This window comes from Drosophila takahashii, chromosome 2L (genome assembly GCF_030179915.1).
Source record: "Drosophila takahashii strain IR98-3 E-12201 chromosome 2L, DtakHiC1v2, whole genome shotgun sequence".
In the NCBI taxonomy this organism is placed as follows: domain Eukaryota; kingdom Metazoa; phylum Arthropoda; class Insecta; order Diptera; family Drosophilidae; genus Drosophila; species Drosophila takahashii.
Genome location: NC_091678.1, coordinates 23,067,700 through 23,094,524, shown reverse-complemented (window position 1 = coordinate 23,094,524; position 26,825 = coordinate 23,067,700). Strand labels below are relative to the sequence as shown.

The 26,825-nt window shown below is 37.7% G+C and overlaps 5 protein-coding genes across 5 annotated transcripts; all 5 read left to right on the top strand.

The window, feature by feature from the left end:
* Positions 1 to 11,112: 11,112 nt before the first annotated feature.
* Gr36b (Gustatory receptor 36b) lies at positions 11,113 to 12,405 on the top strand. Its single transcript, XM_017149459.2, has 3 exons — positions 11,113 to 11,380; positions 11,444 to 12,198; positions 12,253 to 12,405. The coding sequence occupies exons 1-3, from the start codon at positions 11,113 to 11,115 to the stop codon at positions 12,403 to 12,405; spliced, it is 1,176 nt and encodes a 391-aa protein (XP_017004948.2).
* Positions 12,406 to 12,594: 189 nt separating this feature from the next.
* On the top strand, positions 12,595 to 13,898 carry Gr36c (Gustatory receptor 36c). Its single transcript, XM_017149451.2, has 3 exons — positions 12,595 to 12,865; positions 12,930 to 13,684; positions 13,746 to 13,898. Exons 1-3 carry the CDS (start codon positions 12,595 to 12,597, stop codon positions 13,896 to 13,898), a joined length of 1,179 nt encoding a protein of 392 aa, XP_017004940.2.
* A 1,433-nt stretch (positions 13,899 to 15,331) lies between these two features.
* On the top strand, positions 15,332 to 16,191 carry LOC138912478 (putative gustatory receptor 36a). The gene is made up of 2 exons (XM_070213417.1): positions 15,332 to 15,919; positions 15,976 to 16,191. Exons 1-2 carry the CDS (start codon positions 15,347 to 15,349, stop codon positions 16,126 to 16,128), a joined length of 726 nt encoding a protein of 241 aa, XP_070069518.1. The 5' UTR covers positions 15,332 to 15,346; the 3' UTR covers positions 16,129 to 16,191.
* Positions 16,192 to 16,470: 279 nt separating this feature from the next.
* Positions 16,471 to 18,578, top strand: LOC108062676 (Gustatory receptor-like 36a). Its single transcript, XM_017149454.2, has 3 exons — positions 16,471 to 17,136; positions 17,949 to 18,353; positions 18,405 to 18,578. The coding sequence occupies exons 1-3, from the start codon at positions 16,471 to 16,473 to the stop codon at positions 18,576 to 18,578; spliced, it is 1,245 nt and encodes a 414-aa protein (XP_017004943.1).
* A 5,788-nt stretch (positions 18,579 to 24,366) lies between these two features.
* LOC108062677 (gustatory receptor-like 36a) lies at positions 24,367 to 25,781 on the top strand. The gene is made up of 3 exons (XM_017149455.3): positions 24,367 to 25,035; positions 25,134 to 25,544; positions 25,596 to 25,781. Exons 1-3 carry the CDS (start codon positions 24,367 to 24,369, stop codon positions 25,761 to 25,763), a joined length of 1,248 nt encoding a protein of 415 aa, XP_017004944.2. The 3' UTR covers positions 25,764 to 25,781.
* The last annotated feature ends 1,044 nt before the right edge of the window (positions 25,782 to 26,825 follow it).

Sequence of the window (26,825 nt, the reverse complement as noted above, 5' to 3'; positions counted from 1 at the left end):
TAATCACAGCTAGAGTTAGAAATTAAAAAAACGTGAAAAACTTTTTTACACTTAAAAAAAAATTGGTACCATACAAAAAATTGTAAGTGCCCTTTTCTTAATCAGAAAAATGTACCTTACCGGAAAATAAAGGTTTCATGAAGTGTGTGTTTCATCAATTTTAATACCCTTGCAGAGGGTATTATGATTTCAGTCAGAAGTTTGCAACGCAGTGAAGGAGACGTTTCCGACCCCATAAAGTATATATATTCTTGATCAGCATCACAAGACGAGTCGATCTAGCCATGTCCGTCTGTCCGTCTGTCCGTCCGTCTGTCTCTTTCTACGCAAACTAGTCTCTCAGTTTTGAGCTATCGGGATGAAACTTTCCCAAAAGTCTTCTTTCTATTGCAGGTAGTATATATGTCGGAACCGACCGGATCGGACAACTATATCTTATAGCTCCCATAGGAACGATCGGAAAAAAAAACGTCAAAAAATTCTAGCTTCGGTGCTTTTTCAAGTATTACCTTCTACTCTTGGGAATATTATTTTTTATATATTTCTGAATTTCGAATTAAATATTTTAAAAATCGGATCACTATATCATATAGCTGCCATAGGAACGGTCGAAATATTAAATGGAAATTAATAGGAAAACAAATTATATCTTTGTTGATTTTTATTACATTCTCTTCTACTCTGGGATATGACTATTTTTAAGTATTTCCTAACTTTGATTTTAATTTTAAAAAGATCGAACTACTATATCATATAGCTGCCATAGAAACGATCGAAAAATTAATGTAAAATAATAGGAAATTTAACATTTTTGCGATTTGTAAATTAATAGGAATAATCGGCAAGCCGAAGCTAGCTTTCTTTCTTGTTTTTTGTAAAATGATGCTATTGGTTGGTTTAAAATCGTGTACTTCATTTTGAAACGGTTTCTGTGACACCAAAAAGTTTGGTTGGAAGATATTTCTGTAACACCCGTGTATTAAATATTGGCCACCTTTTATCAGATCAGAAAAGTCTTCGTTTCGAATGAGAGCAATTTGTTCATGTCAGTCACAACAATGTAATATTCGCCTTCCTTTGGTGACCGCATCGAAGGCCCTGTTAGTTTTACAAAATGGTTGACTGGGTAGGTCTGTCGATAAGGGCTTCCACCAGTTACTGCCACTTGATTGGTTTGAACAATTTTGAGTGGGATCGGCAATCAGGGCGTGTGGTCAAGACCTGGAGATGTACTCTTTACGCCGCCACGATCAATATCGTTTATTGTACCGCTGTCGTTTACTGTTGGACCACAACAATGTATTTTACTGCGATGTTTAGCGAATTAAACATGCTGCAAATGAGTGTATTCTTGACGGTGACCTTCTTGAGGATAATTGCAGGTAACACAAGTTATAATTAAAAACAGATTCATTGTAAACATTCTTCAGGACTTTCTACTCTGCTTAACAGATGGCGCCAGCGCAACCAGCTGGTTAAAATAATACGAAATGTTCTACGTCTATCGCTGGCTAATCCGCAGTTTAACAGTACAATGCGCTGGGTAACATTCAATAAAATCGTTGCCACTTTTGCGATTGACCTCCTTCATGTTGCACTGGCCGTACAAGCAGTAAATCTCTATTCCGGTCTCCAGCTTTGGAGCTTTTCTATAGCGAATTTGGCCGTGCTTCAATATTTTCTGATACTCCTGTTCGTTCGGACACAATATCAGGTTATAAACGCTAAGCTGGGACAAGTGATTGAAGAATGTGAGCGGCTAAGTTACCTCCCACAGCGACAGGGTGGTTTCATGACTAGATGTTGCTGTCTATCGGATCAGTTAGACTGTATTGCCAAGCTTCAGGACCAGTTGCATTCGATTTTGACCCGTTTTGGAGAAGTTCTTGGTCTCCAGGCGGCTACGGTATTTACCGAATACTATATGACCTCGGTGTCTTTTGGCTTTCTGATCTACTCTGCGTTAAAACATGGACAAGAAAACTTCAATATGACACTGCATTATTTTGTTATGACCTGCATTTGGTACTTCGTTTATAATCTGAAGGCTGTGCTTGGTATTTCTATCATGTTTTGTCTTCTTGATGAGGACAAGAAGACGTATCGCCTATTGGAGAAGAGAATATTGTTTGCTTCTCGCTTGGATGTTCGGCTAGAGGAATCTGTAAGATATAAGCTCAATTATCTATAATGATAAGCGTATACTTCTTTATTAGTTCGACAGTTTCCACCTACAACTGGCACGGAACCCACTAAAAGTTGATGTCATTGGAATGTTCCTTTTTACTCGGACCACTATAGCTGCTATGTTTGGCTCCATTATAATGCACACAATATTACTTATTCAATGTGACTTAGAAAACTTTTGATATTTATACCCTTGCAGAGGGTATTATGATTTCAGTCAGAAGATTGCAACGCAGTGAAGGAGACATTTCCGACCCCATAAAGTATATATATTCTTGATCAGCATCACAAGACGAGTCGATCTAGCCATGTCCGTCTGTCCGTCTGTCCGTCCGTCTGTCCGTCTGTCCGTCCGTTTCTACGCAAACTAGTCTCTCAGTTTTAAAGCTATCGGGATGAAACTTTCGTAAAAGTCGTATTTCTATTGCAGGTAGTATATATGTCGGAACCAACCGGATCGGACAACTATATCTTATAGCTCCCATAGGAGGGATCAAAAAAAAAAACGTAAAAAATTCTAGCTCCGGTGTTTTTTGAAATTTTTCTGAATTTCGGTTTTTTTGTTTTTTAAATCGGATCACTATATCATATAGCTGCCATAGGAACGGTCGAAAAATTAAATGAATATTTATGGGAAAAAAATTATATCTTTGTTGGTTTTTATTACATTCCCTTCTACTCTGGGATATGACTATTTTGAAATATTTCCAAGAAATTTAACATTTTTGCGATTTGTAAATTAATAGAATGATCTGCAAGGGTATATAAGCTTCGGTTTGCCGAAGCTAGCTTCCTTTCTTGTTTTTAATTTAAACAAGTTTCACAATAATAACACTTTCGGCTAGCGCCAAACAATATTACAAATTAAGCAATTAACTTTTACTCGTTGAGTAAAAGGGTATATTGTATTCGGGGAAAAGTATGTAACAGGTAAATTGAAGCGTAATGTTCTTGATCAGGATAACTAGACGAGTCGATCTAGGCATGTCCGTCTGTCTGTCTGGATGAACGCTGAGATCTCGGAAACTACAAAAGCTAGAAAGTTGGGACTAACATCATACTTATATTCTTGGGACTCCAACGCAGCGCAAGTTTATTTCAGCCGAGCGCCACGCCCACTTTAACGCCCACAATCGCATTAAACGACTTTGTAATGTGTGTGGCGCCCACATCTTTCTAAATTTCGTAAAACTTTTAATAAAATGTTGTAGTGTTAATTAATACCTTTCGAAATGTAAAAGAAATTTTTAAAATCGGACTATTCATTAGTCGAGGTAATCGACTATAGCGTCCTCTCTTCTTTAAGTTAAGAAGTTAACAATTTTTGCAAAATTTTATTTACTTTATCTCGGGAACGACTTGGCGAAACAATGGACAACCGTACACGTTTTAAGATGTACACTAGGGTCATTAAAAAAAGTTTTCTACGTTTTTGGTATTTTGGAAGTATGGTTTTTTGACTATTTTAAATTTTTGATAGCGGTTTTAGAACTCTGCTTCATCAAGCATAAAGTCTATCTAATTTAAGGGTATTTATTTTTTCAACAAGTCCAATCCTTTCATATTTAATCTGATATATTGCACAACTCAATTACTCACTGCATAAGTATATGCCAATCTAATAATATTACCATCATAAAGCTGCCTTAGATATCGATGGAATATTTTTTTGTTAAGAAGGCAGGCTTTAAAAATATTATTCGTTTTTAATTGTAATTATAATTATCTGCCTTAAGACTTAAAGCCAGGGATTTACCAAAAGTTAGCATAGTTTTAGTAGCCATCTCTATCAAATATATTAAAACTTTTAAGCCTATCAAGAAGCTTAAAAAACATTTTTGTATGCCGATCAAATATCACAAAAAAACAAGAGAGAACGCTATAGTCGGGTTGGTGTCCCGACTATTTAATACCCGTCACTCAGCTAAAGGGAGTGCGAACGCACTATATAGTCGGGTTGGTGTCCCGACTAATTTTCTTAACTCAGCTAAAGGGAGTGCGATGGAGATAGGTATATGTAGATATTTTGATTCCGTATAACTTTTTAATGAATGGTCCGATTTGAAAAATGTTTGTTAGGTATAAATATACACAACAAAATTGCATTTATACTTCTCGAAAATCTTTAAAAATGTGGGCGCAGGACACACTTTAAAATCGTTAGTGGGCGATTGTGGCCGTTAGAGGGGGCGTGGCGCTCGGCTGAAATAAACTTGCGCTGCGTAGGTATGTGTAGAAAATCTCAACCTTCTAGCTTTTGTAGTTTCCGAGATCTCAGCGTTTATACAGACGGACAGACGGACATGGCTAGATCGACTCGGCTAGTGACCCTGATCAAGAATATATATACTTTATGGGGTCGGAAACGCTTCCTTCTAGCTGTTACATACTTTTGCACGAATACAATATACCCTTTTACTCTACGAGTAACGGGTATAAATATATAATTATCATGCACGGATCCTCGGGGTGATATGTCACCCTGAAAACCAGTTGAAAAATTAAAGTAATTTTGGTGTTCAAGAAGTATGCAACAAAAGAATTGTTCTGATATCACCCCCCACAACAAAATCTAGATCCGCTACGGAGAAGTATAAAATATTAGTCTGGACTTATCTCACCAAAAAAAATCTCCGCCCATTATTCATGTCAGCCATCGCAATTTCGTAAGCGACTCCGTTGGTGACCTCATCGAAGGACATTTTAGTTTTACAAAATGGTTGATTGGATCGGTGTGTCGCTAAGGGCAGTTTCCTTTTACAGCCACTTGATCGGCTTAAGCCATTTTGAGTGCGACAAGCCATCGGGACGTGTATTTAAGTCCAGGAGATGTACTCTTTATTCCGCCATGATCAATATAGTTTTCTGTTCTCTTTCCATTTATTGTTTGACCGGGCCAATAGATTTCAGCGTGATATATGGAAGAGCAAACAAGCTGCACACGAGTGTATTATTAATGGTTAACTGGTTGGGGATATTAGCAGGTGAGACTAAAATAATTTAAATCGAATTTATTTTAAGCTTTCTTTAGCACTTTCTACACTGCTTAACAGATGGCGTCAGCGCAACCAGCTGATGCAGGTTATTAGAAATGCTTTTCGTCTTTCGCTGGCTAATCCGCAGTTCAGAAGATCGTACCGCTGGTGGATGTTCATTAAAATTTTCACCACCTTCACAGCCAACCTCCTCCATATTGCACTGGGCCTACGACTAATGAGTCACAGCTCTGGAGTAAATTTCCGGATATGTTTACATTCGTGGAGCTTTTCTATAGCAAACCTAGCCGGATTACAGTATTTTCTGATAATCATATTCGTTCGGACGCAATATCAGGTAATAAACACTAAACTAAGACAGGTGATCGAAGAAAGCGAAAGGCTAAGTTACCTTCCCCAGAGAAAGGGTGCTTTTATGACTAGATGTTGCTATTTATCGGATCAGTTGGAAGGTATTGCCAAACTGCAGGACGATGTCGATTTGATTTTGAAGCGATTTGCAGAATTACTTGGCCTTCAGTCGGTTATGGTATTTAGCGAACACTACATGTCTTCGGTATCCTTTGGCTACCTGACCTACTCTGCCTTTAAAAATGGCAAAGAGATTTTGAATATGACACAACAAGAAATCGTTTTGTCCATACTTTGGGGTATATTCTACTATCTGAATGCCATCCTCAATTTTATGAACTTTCTTTCAATTTATGATGATCAAAACAGGATGAAACATCTATTGGAGAAGAGAACCTTGTTTGCTACTCGCTTAGATGTCCGCCTCGAGGAATCTGTAAGATAAAAGAATGCTAAACTACCTACATTTTTCAATGTACATTCATTTCATTTTAGTTGGAAAGTTTCCAGCTACAACTGGTGCGAAACCCTTTGAAAGTGGAAGTCATGGGAATGTTCTGTCTCACACGAAGCTCCATAGCTGCTATGTTTGCCCAGCGGGAATGTGAGAAGTTCCCACCGGGAAAATTCCTCTGGAAAATAACATATTTTCAAGAGGTTTCTCCATAGAAGCGGAAGGGACTAAACCTCATTCACCCCTTACATTTCTTCCATCTCTGGTTTCAAAATACACGGGGGTGACACAAAAAGTAAGGGGGAAATGAGGTTTCTATCTGGATCTCTGGCAGAAGAATGCAGGACAAAATCCACTGGTTTTTCGACTTCCCGCATTATAGATTTTCCACACGTACCCAGTTATGGTTTTCCTCCACTTGCAATATCTGTTTTTCTACACCCTCCCAGTTTTGGTTTTTCCAGACCCTCGCAGTTTTGGTTTTGCACTGCTTTGCAGTATCTGATTTTCCACAATAAAAATCATGTGTTTTTGTAATATTTGTTTGTGTATTTATTATCGAAGCATTGGAACTACAAATTTTTAATGAAGCATTCCCGGGATTTGCTTGGCCGAAAATATCAAACATAATTTAGATATGAATGTAAGACCAGGAATAATAATAAGAGTAATTACCATTATTAGGTCTCCGCACAAAATTAAAGGATCTCTCCAGAAATTATGCCTGGTTTGCCATGGCCGATCATTTACCCTCTGTTCAGTTGTTTTATGTCGGGTATCTATACCAAAAACTATGAGAAGAAAAAATAAAATATGACAAACGCAGGCGCAACACTTCTGGTCCCAAGAAGTCTCAGTCGGCCTGGCTGAAATAAATATAATATTTTGATTAAGTTAAACAACTAAGTTAGTACTGAAGTACTATTTATACAACCATTTAATGAACACCTCACACCATTTACCACTGGTAAAGATTAAAAACATTTCAAGTGTCACTGAAATGCAGAATTTGTGTTGAAGATAGCACCCGGAGGCGTATATTTATTAATGGCGAAAATATCTGTGATACTAACCTTTGTAACGCTGAAATAAAGGTTATAATTTAGATTAAAATTAACTATTTTCACTTTTTTTCACTTTTTCCAACAAATTTAAAAATGATGTGACCCTGCATTATATTCTTGATAATACCATACAAAATGCAGATAAATGTGGGGTAAATTTCGTTGTAAAGTTGGGTCACACTTTGGCGCCGAATAAATATTTAAACAATACTTTTCAGGGACCGTAATCATTAAAGGTTACGTATATTATAGGTATATTAGGCATTTTTCGTGTTATCAATACCACCAAAACGAATTTTTATATTTTAACAACACTTAAAAATGGCTTAGGCCACGATCTGACGAACAAATTATTTTATTTCACGGAAAATGTTTAAAAATGTAAAAAACAACAATAGTTTTCTTTGTAATTTAATGTAATTCCTTGATAAATGTGATCAAATATTTTAATCGTCTTACCGTGGCTTTTCTCTATAATTTGGTTGAATCCCACATTCATCCTTATTATTATTTGAAAAATGTTGAGTAAAATAAATTAATATTATCATTATAGACATTATGATAATAATGTTATATAGTTTAATTTTTTTGATTAACAATTATTAATATTTTTTCTACGACTTTTAAAATTACTAAAAATTAAAACTAAATGTGAGAACAAGTCTTTTGGTTTTGGTGTAAATCATAGGATTTTTTAATATTATAAGTTGGTGATTTTTTTTGTTAAAAAATATTATAATCGTAGTGCCACAGAAATCACACAGCGCATAAATGGCCTGATATTGATGCTACTCAGAAACCCACCCCCATTTAACGCTCAGAAATTATCTAACCCCACACCGCCGCCTGCAAAAAGGAACAGGATTTCAAGAACACAAAAACCAACTTCTCACATTCCCGCTGGGTTGGTTTTTGTGTTCTTGAAATCCTGTTCCTTTTTGCAGGCGGCGGTGTAGGGATAGATAATTTCTGAGCGCTAAATGAGGGTGGGTTTCTGAGTAGCATCAATATCAGGCCATTTATGCGCTGTGTGATTTCTGTGGCACTACGATTATAATATTTTTTAATAAAAAAATCACCAACTTATAATATTCAAAAGTCCTATGATTTACACCAAAACCAAAAGACTTGTTCTCACATTTAGTTTTAATTTTTAGTAATTTTAAAAGTCGTAGAATAAATATTAAAAATTGTTAATCAAAAAAATTAAACTATATAACATTATTCAACCAAATTATAGAGAAAAGCCACGGTAAGACGATTAAAATATTTGATCACATTTATCAAGGAATTACATTAAATTACAAAGAAAACTATTGTTGTTTTTTACATTTTTAAACATTTTCTGTGAAATAAAATAAATTGATCGTCAGATCGTGGTTTAAGCCATTTTTAACTGTTGTTAAAATATAAAAATTCGTGTTGGTGGTATTGATAACACGAAAAATGCCTAATATACCTATAATATACGTAACCTTTAATGATTACGGTCCCTGAAAAGTATTGTTTAAATATTTATTCGGCGCCAAAGTGTGACCCAACTTTACAAAGAAAATTACCGCACATTTATCTGCATTTTGTATGGTATTATCAAGAATATAATGCAGGGTCACATCATTTTTAAATTTGTTGGAAAAAGTGAAAAAAAAGTGAAAATAGTTAATTTTAATCTAAAAAACAATAAAAAGGTGAGTGATAAAATGAATTTTGTCTTTTTATAACCTTTATTTCAGCGTTACAAAGGTTAGTATCACAGATATTTTCGCCATTAATAAATATACGCCTCCGGATGCTATCTTCAACACAAATTCTGCATTTCAGTGACACTTGAAATGTTTTTAATCTTTACCAGTGGTAAATGGTGTGAGGTGTTCATTAAATGGTTGTATAAATAGTACTTCAGTACTAACTTAGTTGTTTAACTTAATCAAAATATAACATTTATTTCAGCCAGGCCGACTGAGACTTCTTGGGACCAGAAGTGTTGCGCCTGCGTTTGTCATATTTTATTTATTCTTCTCATAGTTTTTGATATAGATACCCGACATAAAACAACTGAACAGATAGTAAATGATCGGCCATGGCAAACCAAGCATAATTTCTGGAGAGATCCTTTAATTTTGCGCGGAGACCTAATAATGGTAATTACTCTTATTATTATTCCTGGTCTTACATTCATATCTAAATTATGTTTGATATTTTCAGAAGACAGACAAGAAATGGATATCAAAGTACTGCATTCGGCCAAGCAAAACCCGGGAATTCTTCAGGCATTAAAAAATTGTAGTTCCAATGCTTCGATTGTAAATATTATTAATAAATACACAAACAAATATTACAAAAAACATGATTTTTATTGTGGAAAATCAGATACTGCAAAGCAGTGCAAAACCAAAACTGCGAGGGTCTGGAAAAACCAAAACTGGGAGGGTGTAGAAAAACAGATATTGCAAGTGGAGGAAAACCATAACTGGGTACGTGTGGAAAATCTATAATGCGGGAAGTCGAAAAACCAGTGGATTTTGTCCTGCATTCTTCTGCCAGAGATCCAGATAGAAACCTCATTTCCCCCTTACTTTTTGTGTCACCCCCGTGTATTTTGAAACCAGAGATGGAAGAAATGTAAGGGGTGAATGAGGTTTAGTCCCTTCCGCTTCTATGGAGAAACCTCTTGAAAATATGTTATTTTCCAGAGGAATTTTCCCGGTGGGTGGCTCCATTATAATGCACACAATATTACTTATTCAATGTGACCTAGAAAATTTTTGATATTTTGTAAGTTTAATAATTTTATAATATGAGCTTTTAAACATGGCATGAATACCATAAATTAAACCATTTTTCGTTTAATTTGTCCTTCTTACAGTTATGTCTATCGTTTCTATACAAACCATTTCAATTTCAATTTATGATTCAGTCAGGGATGTAAAATGAATTATTTCTTATATAATCGATGGGCTATTTAACCAGCTTTCTTTCAATATTGAACAATTTTGTGCGCATTGAAAAAATAAAATTTTGAAAACTACACACAAAAAAAAAACTTGGTAAAATCAACTGTAATAATTGTCAAACAGGCCCCAACCAGCAAAATTGTCAATTCTACTAAGTAAATTGTCATTTCACAACAACAAAATACACACAATTAGCGAAGACACAAACCCTAAGCAAAAACAAAATACACGTAACTATTTTAATAGTTACGTAACTATCTTTGTTGGTCAATTTTACCAAGCAAATTTTTTTGTGTGTAATGCATTTTATACGCTTGCAAGGCAGGGAAGGAGACGTTTCTCACCTTATATATATTCTTGATCGGCATCACTCAACGAGTCGATCTAGCGATGTCCTTCTGCCCGTTTCGAAGCAAATTAGTCTCTCAGTTTTAAGCTATCGATATAAAACTTTCTCGAAAGTCTTTCTATATCCTATAGCTCTTATAGGTAGTAACGATCGGAAAATTAATGAGAAATTGTATTCTCTACACACAAAAAAAAAACTTGGCAAAATCAACTGTAATAATTGTCAAACAGGTCCCAACCAGCAAAATTGTCAATTCTACTAAGTAAATAGTCATTTCACAACAACAAAATACACACAATTAGCAAAGACACAAACCAAAGCAAAAACAAAATACATGTAACTATTTTAATAGTTACGTAACTATCTTTTTTGGTCAATTTTACCAAACAATTTTTTTTGTGTGTACAACTCTGGCATATGACTCTTTTTTATTATTTCAGAATTTCGAATTAAATTTAACAATAATCGGACGACTACATTTTATAACCGCCATAGGAAGGATAGAAAAATTAACGAAAGGAAATTTAACATTTTGTAATTTGTAATTTAAAAGGAATGATCTTCGAGCGTATTTACCCTCTGCTAGGGTATAATAAACTAATTAATTTAGTTTTCATCCAAGGAAAATGTTTTCCGTGTATGATATGATTTATCGTATTCGAAATCTTTACTTCATTTATCTGGTGGATTCAATTCAACGTTGTCATCGACTTCCACTAATTACCATACGCAGAATGTCCCATTTTAGTTTTTCGAAATGTTCGACTGGGTCGGTGTGTTGCTCACGGCAATCTACTTTTACTGCCATTTCATAGGGCTAAGCAACTTTGTATACGATTGGCGTACAGGTCATGTATTCACTTCTTTGCCAATTACTCTGTATGCCATCACGATTAATGCCGGGATTTCGACCGCCCTCGTTATTTATTGGACCGGAAAAAGTAAGACCAATTTGGTGTTTGAAAGCGCCAACAAGCTGCATGAATATGTTATCATCGTCATGTCCGGTCTGAGAATCATTGAAGGTACAGCCAAGCTAAAATAAATTGAAATATAATTTTTACACCTCTAAATCATATTTTTTTAAGGACTTGTAACGGTGCTTAACCGATGGCTCCAGCGCAGCCAGACGATGCACCTGGTCAGAGACATAGTTCGTCTGTATAAGGCCAATCCCCAAGTGAAGAAAATGACTCGCTGGGGAATTTTACTGAAAGTCTTCAGTAGCTCTGGAACAGATCTTCTTCAACTGCTTCTCTCCATTGGTGCAATGAACCGTCTAAGCTCCGAAGAAATTATAGGTGTGAGTCTGCACACCTGCATTTCGTTCACTCTGAATTTGGCCATAGCGCAGCATTATTTTGTAATGCTTTTCGTTCGGGCGCAATATAAGATAGTAAATATAAAGCTGCGACAGGTGGTCGAAGAAAGCCGAAGGTTGAGCTGCCTCCAGAGGCGTGGGGGTGCTTTCATGACCCGATGTTGCTATCTTTCGGATCAGTTGGAGGATATAGCGAAAGCCCAGAGCCAGCTGCAGATGATTTTGAACCAGGTGGGAGAGGTGTTCGGCATTCAGGGTCTGATGTCGTATGCCGGATACTACATATCATCGGTGGGTGCATATTATCTGACCTACAGCATACACAAATATGGCCCGGAAGCGTTGCATATGTCGGCTAAGACCATGATCCTGGCCACCTTTTGGAGCTTCTTCTACTATCTCGATGCCACGTTGAATTGTTTCAATATGCTCTATATGTGGGATCACCACAAGGAAATGCTGCGTCTGCTAGAGGAGAGAATAGAGTTTGCGTCTCGATTGGACGTTCGCTTGGAGGAATCCGTAAGATATGTTCAGCTTAGCAATCAATGTTTTAATTGAGTAATTTCCCTATAGTTTGAAAGTCTACAGTTGCAGCTGGTTCGAAACCCATTGAAAATGGATGTCATGGGAATTTTTGACATCACTCGAAGCTCAACTGCGGCCATGATTGGATCTGTTATAGCCAATTCAATATTTCTTATTCAATTTGACATGGAGTATTTTTAAATGGAATGGAGGCACATTAAACGTAATGAACGAAACTAACTTCAATTCACTTTATTACAATGTAGGTGTAACTCCTTTTCCAATCTCATCCATCTCATCATTTCCCGGAATCAGCACATTAGCTTCAGTAACAATATAATTCCGCATTCGGGAAAAACAAAGTATAGAGGACACTTTCAGTTCACGGAAATGGTCGACGTGGAGAGTTTGATATTGGGGGCGGTCTACTATTATGGTCACCTCATCGGAGTTAGTAACTTTGAGTTCAACTGGCAAACGGGTCGTGTCTTTACTGCCAAAAGAAGTACATTCTATGCTGTCGCGATTAACTCCCTTGTTTGTATTCTATATACTTATCACTGGACCGGTCATACGAATATAATTAATTTGGGCTTCGGAAAGGCAAACAAGCTGCATGAATATGTTGTCGTCCTTATGTCAGGCCTGAGAATTGGTATAGGTAGCAAAAAATATCTTAAAAACTTAACTCAAGAGTCGAATAAAAGGGTTTCTCAAATTTTCAGGTCTATTTACCTTGATTCACAGATGGTACCAGCGCTGCAAGATGATGGACTTGACGAGGAAGGTGCTTCGGGTATTTATTGCCAGGCCCCAGGTGAAGAGGCTGTCCCGCTGGGGCATTCTCGCCAAGTTTCTCTCTGGATCTGTGACTGATCTCCTCCAAATGGCCTTCGTGCTGGACGCAATAGGCCGCGTGGACTCGCAATTCTACTTGGGAATGGGCTTGCAGTTCTGGATGTCGGCCATCCTCAATTTGGCCGTATCGCAGCATTATCTTATAATGCTTTTCGTTCGGACGCAGTATAAGCTGCTCAACGCTGAACTGCAGCAGGTGATCGAGGAGTCCAAGGAGTTAAGTTGGAATCCTCGACGGCAGGGGGTTTTCATGACTAGGTGTTGTTTCTTGGCAGATCAGCTGGACAACATAGCCAAGCTCCAGAGTCAGCTGCAAAAAATAGTGAACCAGTTGGAGGAAGTATTCGGCATTCAGGGCGCCCTGGTCTATATGGGATACTACATGTCCTCGGTGTCCACCTCCTACCTCACCTATAGCATCCTTAAAATTGGCTACCAGAACATGCAGATGACGCTGACTATTGTGATCCTGTCCATCGTATGGAGCTTCTTCTACTACCTCGATGGTATGCTTAATCTGTCCGTCATGCTGCATGTCCAGGATGATCACAAGGATATGGGCCGTCTACTGGAGCAGCGAACCCTATTTGCACCCGGCTTGGATGTGCGACTCGAAGAAGCCGTACGTTATAAACACCCTGGTGCATTACGATATTGCATGTGTATTATTTTCTCCTCCCTAGTTTGAGAGCCTCCAGCTGCAGCTGATTCGAAATCCTTTAAAAATTGATTTAATGCATTTATACGACGTCACCCGAGGTTCTACCATGACCATGTTTGGAAATCTGATAACACATTCCATCTTCCTAATTCAATACGACATGGAGAACTTCTGAAAAGTATTTTCCATTCAATAAACTGCCCAGTATGAAAGACCAAGATAATTGTGGTTCTTAATTGTTTTCTAAAAACCTTTTTAAGTTACAAAGAATTTTCAATATAATTATAACATATAATTTATAAGTCATTTGAAGTAGTACCTAGTTCCCTAATTTTTATCTCGAAGCTTTCAGTAGCTTTCATTGGGCTCTTAAATATGAAAATCGATTTTTGTTCCTCTGTATGAAGTAATTGGTGTTGTAATGAGTTTTGATGAATGATTGCCAGGCTCTTCACAAAATTACCATTCAAATCAAAAAATAAACAAGAGAGAACGCTATAGTCGAGTAATTCGACTATCAGATACCCGTTAGTCAGCTAAAAGTAGTGCGAGGGAGATGGAGATATGCAGCCGTCAAAACAACTGGCTCCATCTAGTGGCTGTTTAATTTTTTGGTCATTGCATTTTAAAGCATTGTCCATTTTAAAAATTTTCTTCAACAGTTCGATAGGTATAAATAAACACGACAAAATGGCATAATCACATTTACAAAATCACATTTACAAAAGATGTGGGCGCCAGACTTATTTAAAAATCCTTTAAAGCAAATGTCTGGTACGAGTGGCCGTACCACTCGGATAAAACAAACAAGCGGTGCGTAGGAAGCCCAATAACATTTGTGATTATTCCCAACCTTCTAGCTTTTGTAGTTTCTGATATCTTAGCTTAGATCGACTCGGCTAGCGATCCTGATCAAAAACATATATAGAACGCTTCCTTCTTCATGTTACATACTTTTTCAGGAATACAATATACAACTATTACTCTATGAGTAACGGGTATAATTAAATATGAAATCTACTAGAAAAATCTCTGTCATCACCATAAATAAATTACCCTTTTTAGCATAGAAGCAGCTAGGCCACCAACAGTTTTTCGAAATGGTCGACTGGGTCGGTTTATTGCTGCTGGCAGTATACTTTTACAGTCGGTTGATCGGCTTGAGCAATTTTGAGTACGACTGGAAATCAGGGCGTGTCTTCTCTAGTTGGGTAGCTACTTTCTATGCCGTAGTGATTAATTTAACTATATTTGGTACACACATTTACTGTTGGACCGGACAAATCAATTTAGAAGTGCTATTTGGAAATGAAAATAAGCTGCATATATATGTTATCGTATCTATGTCCAGTCTGAGGATAATTGCAGGTAAGTTTACTTTTAAGAAATAATATTAAAACATACAAATTTAATAAGCATAATTGGGTAACACTTTTTTCAGGTTTTTCTACGCTGCTGAGCAGATGGCGCCATCGAAATCAGCTGATGGACCTTGTAGGAAACGTGCTCCACCTGTTTCTGGCCAATCCCCAAGCGGGTAGATGGTCCCGCTGCGAGTTTGTTATAAAGATCTTCGCCAGTCTTGCGACTGACCTCTTCCATGTCGCACTGGCCCTAGATGTGATGGGTGGTATGAACACATCGCAAACGTTGGGCCTGGTTTTGCAGTTCTGGACCTCGACTATTCTTAACCTCGCAGTTTCGCAGCATTATCTGGTAATGCTGTTTGCCCGGGCCCAATATCGGTTTATGAACACTGAGCTCCGAAAAGTAATTAAAGAGACCGAGATGCTCAGCAATCATCCACAGCGAAGAGGTGCTTTTATGACCAGATGTTGCTATCTTTCCGATCAGTTGGAAGAAGTTGCCAAAGTACAAAGCAAACTACAGTCGATTGTGACCCAGTTGGGAAAGGTATTTGGGCTCCAGGGGGTTATGGTATACAGTGGATACTACATATCTTCGGTGGTCGGCACGTATCTGACCTACAGTCTCTTTAAGTATGGACACGAGACTCTGAATTTGACACTTAAAACTGTTATCCTTGCATACACTTGGAACTTCTTCTACTATTTAGATGCCCTGCTTAATCTTTCCATAATGCTGTTTGTTTTGGATGATCACAAGGAGATGAGACGTCTATTGGAGGAGGCAACATTGTTTGCTTCTAGGTTGGATGTTCGACTCGAGGAATCTGTGAGATGCAATAAGTTTTTTTACGTTTTTTTATAACCGAGATTATATTCTTTCAGTTTGAGAGCCTCCAGCTTCAGCTTGTACGGAGCCCGTTCGAAATGAACGTCATGAAATTATTCTCTGTCACTCGCAGCTCTACCTTTGCCATGTGTGGATCTATTATCACACATTCGATATTCCTTATTCAATTTGACATGGAATACTTTTAGGAGTTTTATATGGTTTTGCTTTCTGAAAAGTTGTTCACTGGACACATATCTTGGTAAACTGAAACTGACTTCTCATATAGATTTATTTGTTTATTTTTTGATAAAAATATGTAGTCAAGAAAATGCTTGTTCTATTTACAGCTGATACAATAAAGAAGTAAATATTCATTTTTCATGTTTATGGTTTTTTTTAATTACTTAGAAAACCGCATAATGCACATGATTTCAATGTAGTTTGAGTAAATTAGATGGTCATTAGTTATAGTTCCCCTTCCGTTTTAGCCTTTATGAAAGCACTTATATTAAAACCGAGAACATGTAACTCATTCAGTGGGCTCCATAATGTCAGAAGAGGTAGACGGGTGCACTCAGAGAAATACCAGTAAAAGGTGGCAGTCGCGAATTCAACGATGGTCAGTTCTCGCCATTTGCTGGTTCTCATATATTTTTTATCGCGGCTGTGTTGTTGGGCAGATTAAGTACGATCCGAAGAAAGCAAAAATGATAATACAACATCGAAATATTTGGACCAAACGGATTGCTTTGTGCATAAAGATGTTCGGACTTTCCCTAGACTTGTTCTTGATTGAAACTATATTTTCGGCTGTTAGACCTTTCACTGCAAGAGACAAAAGTCTGCGATATATAAGTCAACTTTTTAATAAGCTGGTGCTTGCGATTGCATTGCAATTATCGCTTTGGAATACTTCTCGTCTATATTTGTGGCTGAGCAGCTTGTCCTGGAATCGATCCTTTGTGGCTGCTGTGAACGATGTGATCCACGTAGTAATTCTGGTGGATGACATTTTTGGACCACTCTTCTTAGAGTATCTCCCTCTACTGATCCTTTACATACTTCAGTTGCATTTAACTCTGCTGCAGATTTTTAGTTACACTTACGTGATATCGGTGTTAAACATCCTGCTGCTGGAGTTGTTTTACAACGTATATGTGGCCTATCAGTTACTGCTGCTTTCTTGTATCGCTGCTTTCAATTGCTTCTTGAAGGTATGGCATCATAAAGCCTCTGGTATTTGAACCACTCCTTTTTTTGACTTAATTACACTAGTTTACAGCCAAACTGCTCCAAGGCAATTGATGGCAAATTCTGTTAGTGTTCGACCCCCAAATCACGAAAATACCAAAACAAGCCGAGTATGGCCCAAATTCATAAAAAATTGGATTTATGGTGGATTTTTAAAGTTCGGATTTTTCAACTTTTTTCGGTTGATGGATATTTTATAAGAATGATTTATTCAAATGGATATTACTTATTAAAAATACTCACAGTCATAACGCAAGCAATTTTATATTTTTTAAGGAATTTTTAAAAATTAAATTAAGTTTGTACCCATTATAATTTTTCAACGGATTTATTTCGAGTTTTTACGATACATACAGCCGACTTACAGAGGACCAAAAAACACATTTTTCATCTTTGTCGAGCTGCTGCGCTGCCATTACTTATCCAATCATATCTGATCTGATCTCTGATCTATTGACTTTTTAATGAAACAAAAACTGGCCCAATTGGGTGGATATTTGCCGAGATATAAGAAGAAATTCGAAAAAGTCCGATATTTTACCTTTTTTAACTTTAAAAAATCTTTAAAAAAAAACTGTGCCATCGAAAAAAAAATTAGTGGTATTTTCGTGATTTGGGGGTCGAACACTAACAGAATTTGCCAACAATTGCTTTGGAGCTCTCCAAGAATATTATTTTGTAAACTAGTGTTATTTATATTCCTAATCAATTTAAGAACGATTCATTCTCAGGGCCAAGATTTTTCCTTTAAATGAAAGTTATTACTTTGCTTTAGAGCTACTTGCAGGAGCAAACACCGAGTAGAAGGCAACGACTGAAGCTCATTCGGTTATTTCGATTGTATGCCAAAATCAGCAACGGACACCAGGACATCAAAGTTCTGTGGCTTCCAGTGGCCAGCATGCTTTTCTCCAACATTGTAGAGCTAGTGGTCCATTGGTCTTCCATCATCGGCTGCATTTTGTTTAGTCACCAACTGAATTTAGTTGAAAAGTGGGGTTTTATATTCTGGAAACACCTGGGCCCAGGACTGGCGCCCTTGTTGAGGATTCTATTCGTTGGACTATGCAACGATCGGTTGCAGCAGATGTTGAACTTCCTGAACTTGCAGCTCTTGATCGTCAATTTAAACCAACCCAATGAACTGGAGGAGACATTTTGTTACGAAATCAAGAAGCTGGTGAGCGTTTTAAGAATATTTTATTAATTTTCTATATCCCCTCCATTGCAGCAAACCTGCTTTGATGTACAGTTAAGGGCACAACCCATAAGAAACCAGATAATGAGTGATCATCAAGTTTGCGGCTGTGCTTTCGTCTTGGATTTCTTCTTCTGTACCATTCTGAATTCCGTAAGCTGCGTTCAGTACGAAATTTCAAGTGGCAGCGGTTTTCGTGGAGGCTAACAAAAAACTAAATAATCGTTTAAAATGTAAAAATAACAAATAGATTATTTATTAGGCTGAGGATCTTACACCGGATAAACTCACAATAATTAGTATAGGGCTAACATTTATGATAACATTTTCTATAATGTTAGACATTCTGAATATACGTGTTGAATAAAGTGGACGTGTCCCTAGGGAAAGTGTACTTTTTGCTTTATAAACCGCCCCTCTCACAAATTCAGAAGTTCTTTAAATCTTCGCAAGGGACAATATAACCTTTAACGAGTTCTTGGTTGTCCAGCTAAAAAGATCACTTTCCGCGTTGGCAATGCCAACTCAAGGCCTTGTGGCCAGGCACCAGGTCAGGACGCCAACCAAAACCCTGGAGAAGATTAACAAGCTAAGGGGGATTCTGGAGAATATCAAGACGACGCCTTCGACCATGAACTTCAATTCGTCGAGTGCATTTAGGTTTAGGTTCCGGTTCTGGTACCAGTACGTAACGGTCCAGTTACAAAAATTTCAAAATTTGATTTGAAATGAGATTGGCGAAATTTGAAAGGGCAGCCCAACTAACTCATCAGCCGGAGAAGAGGTTTTGAGCTTACCGAGCGGCGAAAATTGCCATTACAAAATGGATTACGAATGCATTACTTCTCCTCCAGTAATAGGGAAACAATTGATTACAACGTGGATTACTTTGCCATAGGCATGGCCGCCTTGTAATGTGGTCGGGACACAATTTGCATTACTAGTAATGGGAAAAGTATGCTGGGGCCGAGTCACCTTCGGGTCTCCGTTACGAATTCACTATACTTTCCCAAAATTGTAATGCAAAATGTAGACAGACTAGAGAAAATTCAACATACATTTTGAAAAACGTATGCTGAGTTGTAATGCTGTTCATTTATGAAAACAAAAAATATTTTTTCCTCATGTAGGAAGTGAACATGGGTATTATTGTATAATGGATGGAAAGGCTAACCGCTCGGCCATTGTCTGTGCTTCTTTTAGTTCGTTAAACTATACTTAGAATGCATGCTGTTATTATTAAAGTTCCGAAGCTCAACCCAGCTGCGAACATGTGAATGGGGTCTGGAGAAAAAATGCATTACAAGTGTAGACATTGTAATCGATTACGATCGCTGTTTTTCGACAGTGAAGTTGTAATCAGAGCTCCTATGACTTCGTATTTTTGTTCGTTTACGATTTCCTTTTGTCAAAAATCACAAACACACCTAAAAATTATTTCCTATGTGTTCGTTTTTCGTTTCCCCTCCGTCACGGTTGAGCTTTGGAACTTTAATAATAACAGCATGCATTCTAAGTATAGTTTAACGAACTAAAAGAAGCACAGACAATGGCCGAGCGGTTAGCCTTTCCATCCATTATACAATAATACCCATGTTCACTTCCTACATGAGGAAAAAATATTTTTAGTTTTCATAAATGAACAGCATTACAACTCAGCATACGTTTTTCAAAATGTATGTTGAATTTTCTCTAGTCTGTCTACATTTTGCATTACAATTTTGGGAAAGTATAGTGAATTCGTAACGGAGACCCGAAGGTGACTCGGCCCCAGCATACTTTTCCCATTACTAGTAATGCAAATTGTGTCCCGACCACATTACAAGGCGGCCATGCCTATGGCAAAGTAATCCACGTTGTAATCCATTGTTTCCCTATTACTGGAGGAGAAGTAATGCATTCGTAATCCATTTTGTAATGGCAATTTTCGCCGCTGGGAACCGTGGCGGAGGGGAAACGAAAAACGAACACATAGAAATAATTTTTAGGTGTGTTTGTGATTTTTGACAAAAGGAAATCGTAAACGAACAAAAATACGAAGTCATAGGAGCTCTGATTACAACTTCACTGTCGAAAAACAGCGATCGTAATCGATTACAATGTCTACACTTGTAATGCATTTTTTCTCCAGACCCCATTCACATGTTCGCCGCTGGGTAGCGTCGAAACTTCTATAGAAGTTTATATATATATATATGCACATCAGCTGCACATAAGCTAACATGAGTTGGCTATAATCTTCTCGGAAATATTTTTTCTCATTTAAAACAAATTTAAAGAAAGAAACCACCTTGAAAACAAGAATTACATTTCCTGTTTTAAGAAATATTTTCTTTTGTTTTAAGGGGACATCTGACTAAAATTTTGAAAAAATCGAAATTTTTTTTTCGTTAACAAAATTCTTTAACATACACTAGTCGGCATAATTATTTTGACAGATTTGAATGTTAAGTGTACTCACATTTTAAACTTTTAATATAAACTTTCCGCACCTATAGAAAGAGCACTGCAATTCCGTTTAAATTACACATATAACGAATTTCTTAGTCCAGGGTTGCATTCAGCCGGGTCTAGGGAACTTTACAAGAAATTTGTAAAAAAGAAAAGGTAGGGGAACCTGTGGCTGGATAATAGCAGAAGGAAATGACTCTCGAAATTTGGTCGGCGAAACCTGGGATTACCATCTACCGGGGAATGTCCGCCGGTAGCGTAGGATGAGGAACGGGAACCAACCAGGGATGTCACCCGGCAGCGCACGTAACAGTCGGCGGCTGGCCAGGGAGCAACCACTGCCCGCACACCCTAAAGTTAGTCGCTTCTCGGGGAATGACCACCGGCTATGGAGGACTACAATTAGTTAATTCCTAGGTTACTGGGACGCCGCCGGCCAGGGAATAACCACTGTCCGTGCAAACTACGATCGGTTATTTGTCAAGAGGGGAGGCGCGCTGGGGAAACTGACTTTCCGGGGGTGGCCACCGGCAGTGCACTCTAAAGTTAGTAACTGGCCAGGGAATAACCACTACTAGTGCAGAACTACGGTTAGTTGCTTACCAGGGAATGGCCGCCGATAATGCAAAACTACGGTTAGTTGCTTACCAGGGAATGGCCACCGATAATGCAAAAACTACGGTTAGTTGCTTAACAGGGAATGGCCGCCGGTAATGCAGAACTACGGTTAGTGATCGGTGGGGGCAATAAATACAAACACGGGAGAATTTCACTTTAGCATCAGTACACTGGGTTAATTTATTAAGTTTTGATCAGGTATCGCGGGTCTTCTGTGTCCCTAAAACTGCCCGTTCTGCCGTTGAGAATACTTATTACAAGAGTCTTACCCGGAGCACACGTCTGTTCGCTGGCACGATCGGAAGCACAAGAGAGCCTTTCTCTCTCGCTCCGCGTGGTTCCTAACTTCTATCAGAGCCAATTGGTCTATTCGATCGGCGATTGTTCCATTCGATATGTGACAGGGGTGTGTGAACACTGTTCCGATGATAGTTAACAGTGTTCACGACTAATCGATTGGTAATCGATGAACTTGCAGCTAGTGTGACCCTAGCTAACTATCGCCCTATCGCTTAATAAATAAGACAGAGTGTTGGGTTTTGAACTTAACTAATTTATCCTTCAGTGGACTTAAATCTAGGCTTAGTTTATAGGAACATAAAAGTAATTGTGCGCCTAAACTCCAAAAATGAGTCGTCACATACAAAAATGTTCTTAACCCATTAAGACCCCTTTGAAAAGTGAGCAAATTTTGCGAAAATACAATTTTCAACTTTTTTCCTGGGGCTTAAAACAAAAATGTTTTGATGCAAAATTTTTCTCCAATCAAAATTAATAATAACTGCAAAAAAAAATATTTCAAAATATTTTTCCTTGTATTTTTTATGATTTTTTGAATGGAACGATCTCAGTTAAATTTTGTACCTAAGATAGAGTCCGGCAAAAGTGTCTAAATGTCGAAATTTTCCGTTCTGCGAAGACGCCTCTCGGGCAAACTTTAAACGCGTTTTTCTCGAAACCACTTTTTTTGAGACTGCCGGACACATAACTCGAACAAATCTAAACCGATCGATTTGAAATTTTGACAGAATATTCAAAATACCTTTATCTATCGATCCTCGTAGGATTTTGTATAATGTTAACGTTTTTTCAATCACTTACCTTTTTGCAAAAAATGAATATATCGCAAAAACCCTTCGAGTATCGAAAGCTGTTAATGTATAGAAACTAACCAAACTTGATTTTTGGTTCCAGATCAAAAATTAAGGACGTTAGCTGTCCGGCCATGGACCCCCTTCAAAAAAAAGGCCTACATACAAAAAAAAATTGGCAAAATCAACTGTTATAATTGTCAATCAGTCCCCAACCACAAAAAATAGTCAATTCTACTAAGTAAATAGTTACTTTCACAACAACAAGTACTAGTAAGTATTAGCAAAGACACACCTATATCCTAGACAAAATTGACAATTATTTGTGGTTGTGGTCTTTTTGACAATTTTTTTGTGTTAACGAAGAAATGCTGCAGAGCCGCCATTTTGTTTTTGATTTTTTTTTCTGATTTATTTGAAAAAAATGTATTTTGTACTTCGCATCTAATATTATAAAACCTAATTTACAAATTTTCGATTAGGTTTTTTTATTTGGCCAAAAAATATTCCAGAAAATAATTTTTTTTTCAGTTAAAAAGACTTGGCAAAATCAACTGTTATAATTGTCAATCAGTCCCCAACCACAAAAAATAGTCAATTCTACTAAGTAAATTGTTACTTTCACAACAAGAAATTCACACAGTTAGCAAAGACACACACCTATATCCTTGGCAAAATTGGCAATTTTTTGTGGTTGGGGTCTTATTGACAATTTTTTTTTTGTGTGCATATATACACTTGTGTTTTCTTGTACATAGAATATAGAATTGGTTGTTTAGAGAAGGTGAACGTTTCAAGCGTTTCCGAAGAAATATATTGAAAAGCTTTGACACCATTATTTATAATAAGACGTTATTATACCCGTTACTCGTAAAGTAAAAGGGTATATTGTATTCGTGCAAAACTATTTAACAGCTAGAAGGAAGCGTTTCCGACCCCATAAAGTATATATATTCTTGATCAGGGTTACTAGCCGAGTCGATCTAGCCATGTCCGTCTGTCCGTCCGTATGAACGCTGAGATCTCGGAAACTACAAAAGCTAGAAGGTTGAGATTTTCCAGCGCAAGTTAATTTCAGCCGAGCGCCACGCCCCCTCTAACGCCCACAATCGACCACTAACGATTTTAAAATGTGTCCTGCGCCCTTGTCTTTAAATATTTCCGAGAAGTAAAAATTTTGTTGTGTATATTTATACCTATCGAAATGTAGAAGACATTTTTTAAATCGGATTTATTAAAAAGTTATACGCAATCAAAAAAACGGTATACATCTTTCTCCCTCGCACTCCCTTTAGCTAAGGTTCGAAAATTAGATAGTCGGGACACGAACCCGAGCACAGCGTTCGCGCTCCCTTTAGCTGAGTGACGGGTATTAGATAGTCGGGACACCAACCCGACTATAGAGTTCTCTCTTGTTTTCTTTAAGTTTGAGAGCCGCCAATTTCAAATTGTTCGGGACCCGCTCGGATTGAACGTCATAAAGTTATCTCAGTCACTCGAATCTATTATGGAATGGCTGGCCGTCCGCTCTCATAACATGGTAAAGTGACTCTATATTCTGAATTATGGTATCGGATGATTTTTGGATATTAATAAGTAGTCAAGTAAGTGCTGGTTTTATTTACAGCTGATACAAAAACGAAGAAATGAGAAAATATTAGTTTTTCATGTTTATGGTTTTATGTAATTGGTTGCATAACCATATAAGCATAATGATTTCAATGGAGTTTGAGTAAATTACATATTCATCACTTACAGTTCCCCTACCATTTTAGCCTTCATAAAACCACTTATGTAAAGAGCGGAAGTATGGGACTCATTCAGAGGTCTTTATAATGCCAGAGGAAGGACACGGGTGCACTCATAGAAATTCCGCTAATAAGTGGAAAGCGCGAGTTCTGCGATGGTCTGTTTTCGTCATTTGCTGGTTCTCATATATTTTTTATCGCGGCTGTGTGGTTGGGCAGATGAAGTACGATCCGAAGAAGGGAAAAATGGTTATTATACCTCGAAACATTTGGACCAAACGGATTGCTCTGTGCCTCAAGATATTTGCCATGTTCCTAAATAATTTCCTTTTTGAAAGTTTACTGGCTGCGATTCTTCCGTTGATTCCACTAAGGGACGGTAGTCCACAAGATATAAATGACCTTCTTTATAACCTAGAGGGTGCGATTGCAGTGCAACTATTGCTTTGGAATACGGCTCGTCTATATTCCTGGCTAAGCAGCTTATCCTGGAATCGATTCTTTGTAACCGCTGTGAACGATGTGATCCTTGTGGTAACTCTGGTGGCTGACACTTTTGAACCACACACCTTAGATGATCTGCCCCTGCTGATCCTCTACATACTTCAGTTGGTCTTCACTCTACTGCAGATTTTTAGTTACAGTTATGTGATATCGTTGTTAAACATCCTGCTCCTAGAGTTGTTTTATAACGTATATGTGGCCTATCAGTTCCTGCTGCTTTCTTGTATTGCTGCTTTTAATCGCTTTTTGGAGGTAATTCCCTTTTTAATGATTTTATTCCTTTTTCTTATTAAATAATAATGTTTATTTTCAAATGTTTCCTTTAAATGAAAGTAATTACTTTGTTTTAGAGCTACTTGCAGAATCAAACACCGAGTAGAACGCAACGACTGCAGCTTATCCAGCTATATCGATTGTATGCCAAAATCAGCAACGGACACCAGGACATCAAAGTTCTGTGGCTTCCAGTGGCCAGCATGCTTTTCTCCAACATTGTAGAGCTAGTGGTCCATTGGTCTTCCATCATCGGCTGCATTTTGTTTAGTCACCACCTGAATTTAGTTGAAAAGTGGGGTTTTATATTCTGGAAACACCTGGGCCCAGGATTGGCGCCCTTGTTGAGGATTCTATTCGTTGGACTATGCAACGATCGGTTGCAGCAGATGCTGAACTTCCTGAACTTGCAGCTCTTGATCGTCAATTTAAACCAACCCAACTACAATGAACTGGAGGAGAAATTTTATTACGAAATCAAGAAGATGGTGGGTGTTTTATGAATATTTTATTAATTTTCTATATCCCCTCCATTGCAGCAAACCTGCTTTGACTTACAGTTAAGGGCACAACCCATTAGAAATCAGATAATGAGTGATCATCAAGTTTGCGGCTGCGCTTTTGTCTTGGATTTCTTCTTCTGTACCATTCTGAATTCCGTAAGCACCGTTCAGTACGAAATTGCAAATGGCACAACGCTAAATTAATAAATACATTGTAACCGAAATGTGTAAATCATTTTAGTTAGTTCTATATATAATTTAAATTGCAGAATATGTACAAATAGCAAAACTGAACAAATAAATTGTAGCAGAAAGGGATTGTATTTGTCACAAATTGCCATTGGCCAGAACAGAGGAAATTTAATTTGAATGTGATTTATATTTCACAACGAATGACAATCAAATTATGTAATGCTGAAGCAGAGAGAATTGCGAATTGAATTTATTTTTTGGCCCTTTAATGCTAGACTAGCTAACCAGGCTGGATGCCAATGTCAGGAAAAGTTTGCCATTTTCCATGGCCCTTCTTTTTTCAAATTTTGTTTGTTTGAGCTTGAGCTGTGGCCAGCGCACATAAATTTCAATTAACATAAATTTAATGCCGGCGCACAAAGTTGGGCCAACAAATTCGGCCAACACGCACACACACACGTACACCAGCAGAGAGGGCATTTTCAATTATTGTCTGGTGCACAAAAGTTCGCTTTCTCTCCTCCTCTCCTACCAAAATAAAGTCACCGCCTTTCACCCCTTCGAGTGCAGCTTTTCCGGATCTAATGCACTTGACTCTGGAGCGGTAAAGGGGGCGAGGAGGGCCACTTTAAGCCGCATATAGCAAATGGTCAGAGGCAAAGCAAATTGCTGAAAGGCGCTTATGCAAAGCGATCAAAATGCGAGGCGACATAAACACAGAACGAGAGGAGAAAATCCAACCCCGAGGCTGTAAAACCAATTTGAAATTGTTATTTTAAGCGAAAGTAAATCGCAACCAAAAGGATTCTGTGTGGGGTGAAAGTCGTAAAAAATCAAATATCGGCTGAGTCTGCTGCCGCTTAAGATGGCATCAACCATTTGCGGCCAGATAAGCAGGAAGCGGGAAACTTTCCTTCTGTTTAGATATATGAAAATTGCCACAACACATTGCCACACCCCCAACGCAGGGGACGGGGGACCATAAAAAGTCCAGGTAACGAAATGTATTTTCTGATGAAATCAGCACAAGAAGAGGATGCGTGTGCGGTTCCTGTTTTAAGGTTCGATTCCGAG

Excerpts from the sequence above, each read along its gene's own strand:
- LOC108062677 (XM_017149455.3), top strand. The coding sequence starts at position 24,367 with ATGCCAGAGGAAGGACACGGGTGCACTCATAGAAATTCCGCTAATAAG. Across the intron at positions 25,036-25,133 it reads CTTTTAATCGCTTTTTGGAG|AGCTACTTGCAGAATCAAAC; the intron begins GTAATTCCCTTT and ends ACTTTGTTTTAG. Across the intron at positions 25,545-25,595 it reads ATTACGAAATCAAGAAGATG|CAAACCTGCTTTGACTTACA; the intron begins GTGGGTGTTTTA and ends CCTCCATTGCAG.
- LOC108062676 (XM_017149454.2), top strand. The coding sequence starts at position 16,471 with ATGTCAGAAGAGGTAGACGGGTGCACTCAGAGAAATACCAGTAAAAGG. Across the intron at positions 17,137-17,948 it reads CTTTCAATTGCTTCTTGAAG|AGCTACTTGCAGGAGCAAAC; the intron begins GTATGGCATCAT and ends ACTTTGCTTTAG. Across the intron at positions 18,354-18,404 it reads GTTACGAAATCAAGAAGCTG|CAAACCTGCTTTGATGTACA; the intron begins GTGAGCGTTTTA and ends CCTCCATTGCAG.
- LOC138912478 (XM_070213417.1), top strand. The coding sequence starts at position 15,347 with ATGGGTGGTATGAACACATCGCAAACGTTGGGCCTGGTTTTGCAGTTC. Across the intron at positions 15,920-15,975 it reads ATGTTCGACTCGAGGAATCT|TTTGAGAGCCTCCAGCTTCA; the intron begins GTGAGATGCAAT and ends ATATTCTTTCAG.
- Gr36b (XM_017149459.2), top strand. The coding sequence starts at position 11,113 with ATGTTCGACTGGGTCGGTGTGTTGCTCACGGCAATCTACTTTTACTGC. Across the intron at positions 11,381-11,443 it reads CGGTCTGAGAATCATTGAAG|GACTTGTAACGGTGCTTAAC; the intron begins GTACAGCCAAGC and ends TATTTTTTTAAG. Across the intron at positions 12,199-12,252 it reads ACGTTCGCTTGGAGGAATCC|TTTGAAAGTCTACAGTTGCA; the intron begins GTAAGATATGTT and ends ATTTCCCTATAG.
- Gr36c (XM_017149451.2), top strand. The coding sequence starts at position 12,595 with ATGGTCGACGTGGAGAGTTTGATATTGGGGGCGGTCTACTATTATGGT. Across the intron at positions 12,866-12,929 it reads AGGCCTGAGAATTGGTATAG|GTCTATTTACCTTGATTCAC; the intron begins GTAGCAAAAAAT and ends TCAAATTTTCAG. Across the intron at positions 13,685-13,745 it reads ATGTGCGACTCGAAGAAGCC|TTTGAGAGCCTCCAGCTGCA; the intron begins GTACGTTATAAA and ends TCTCCTCCCTAG.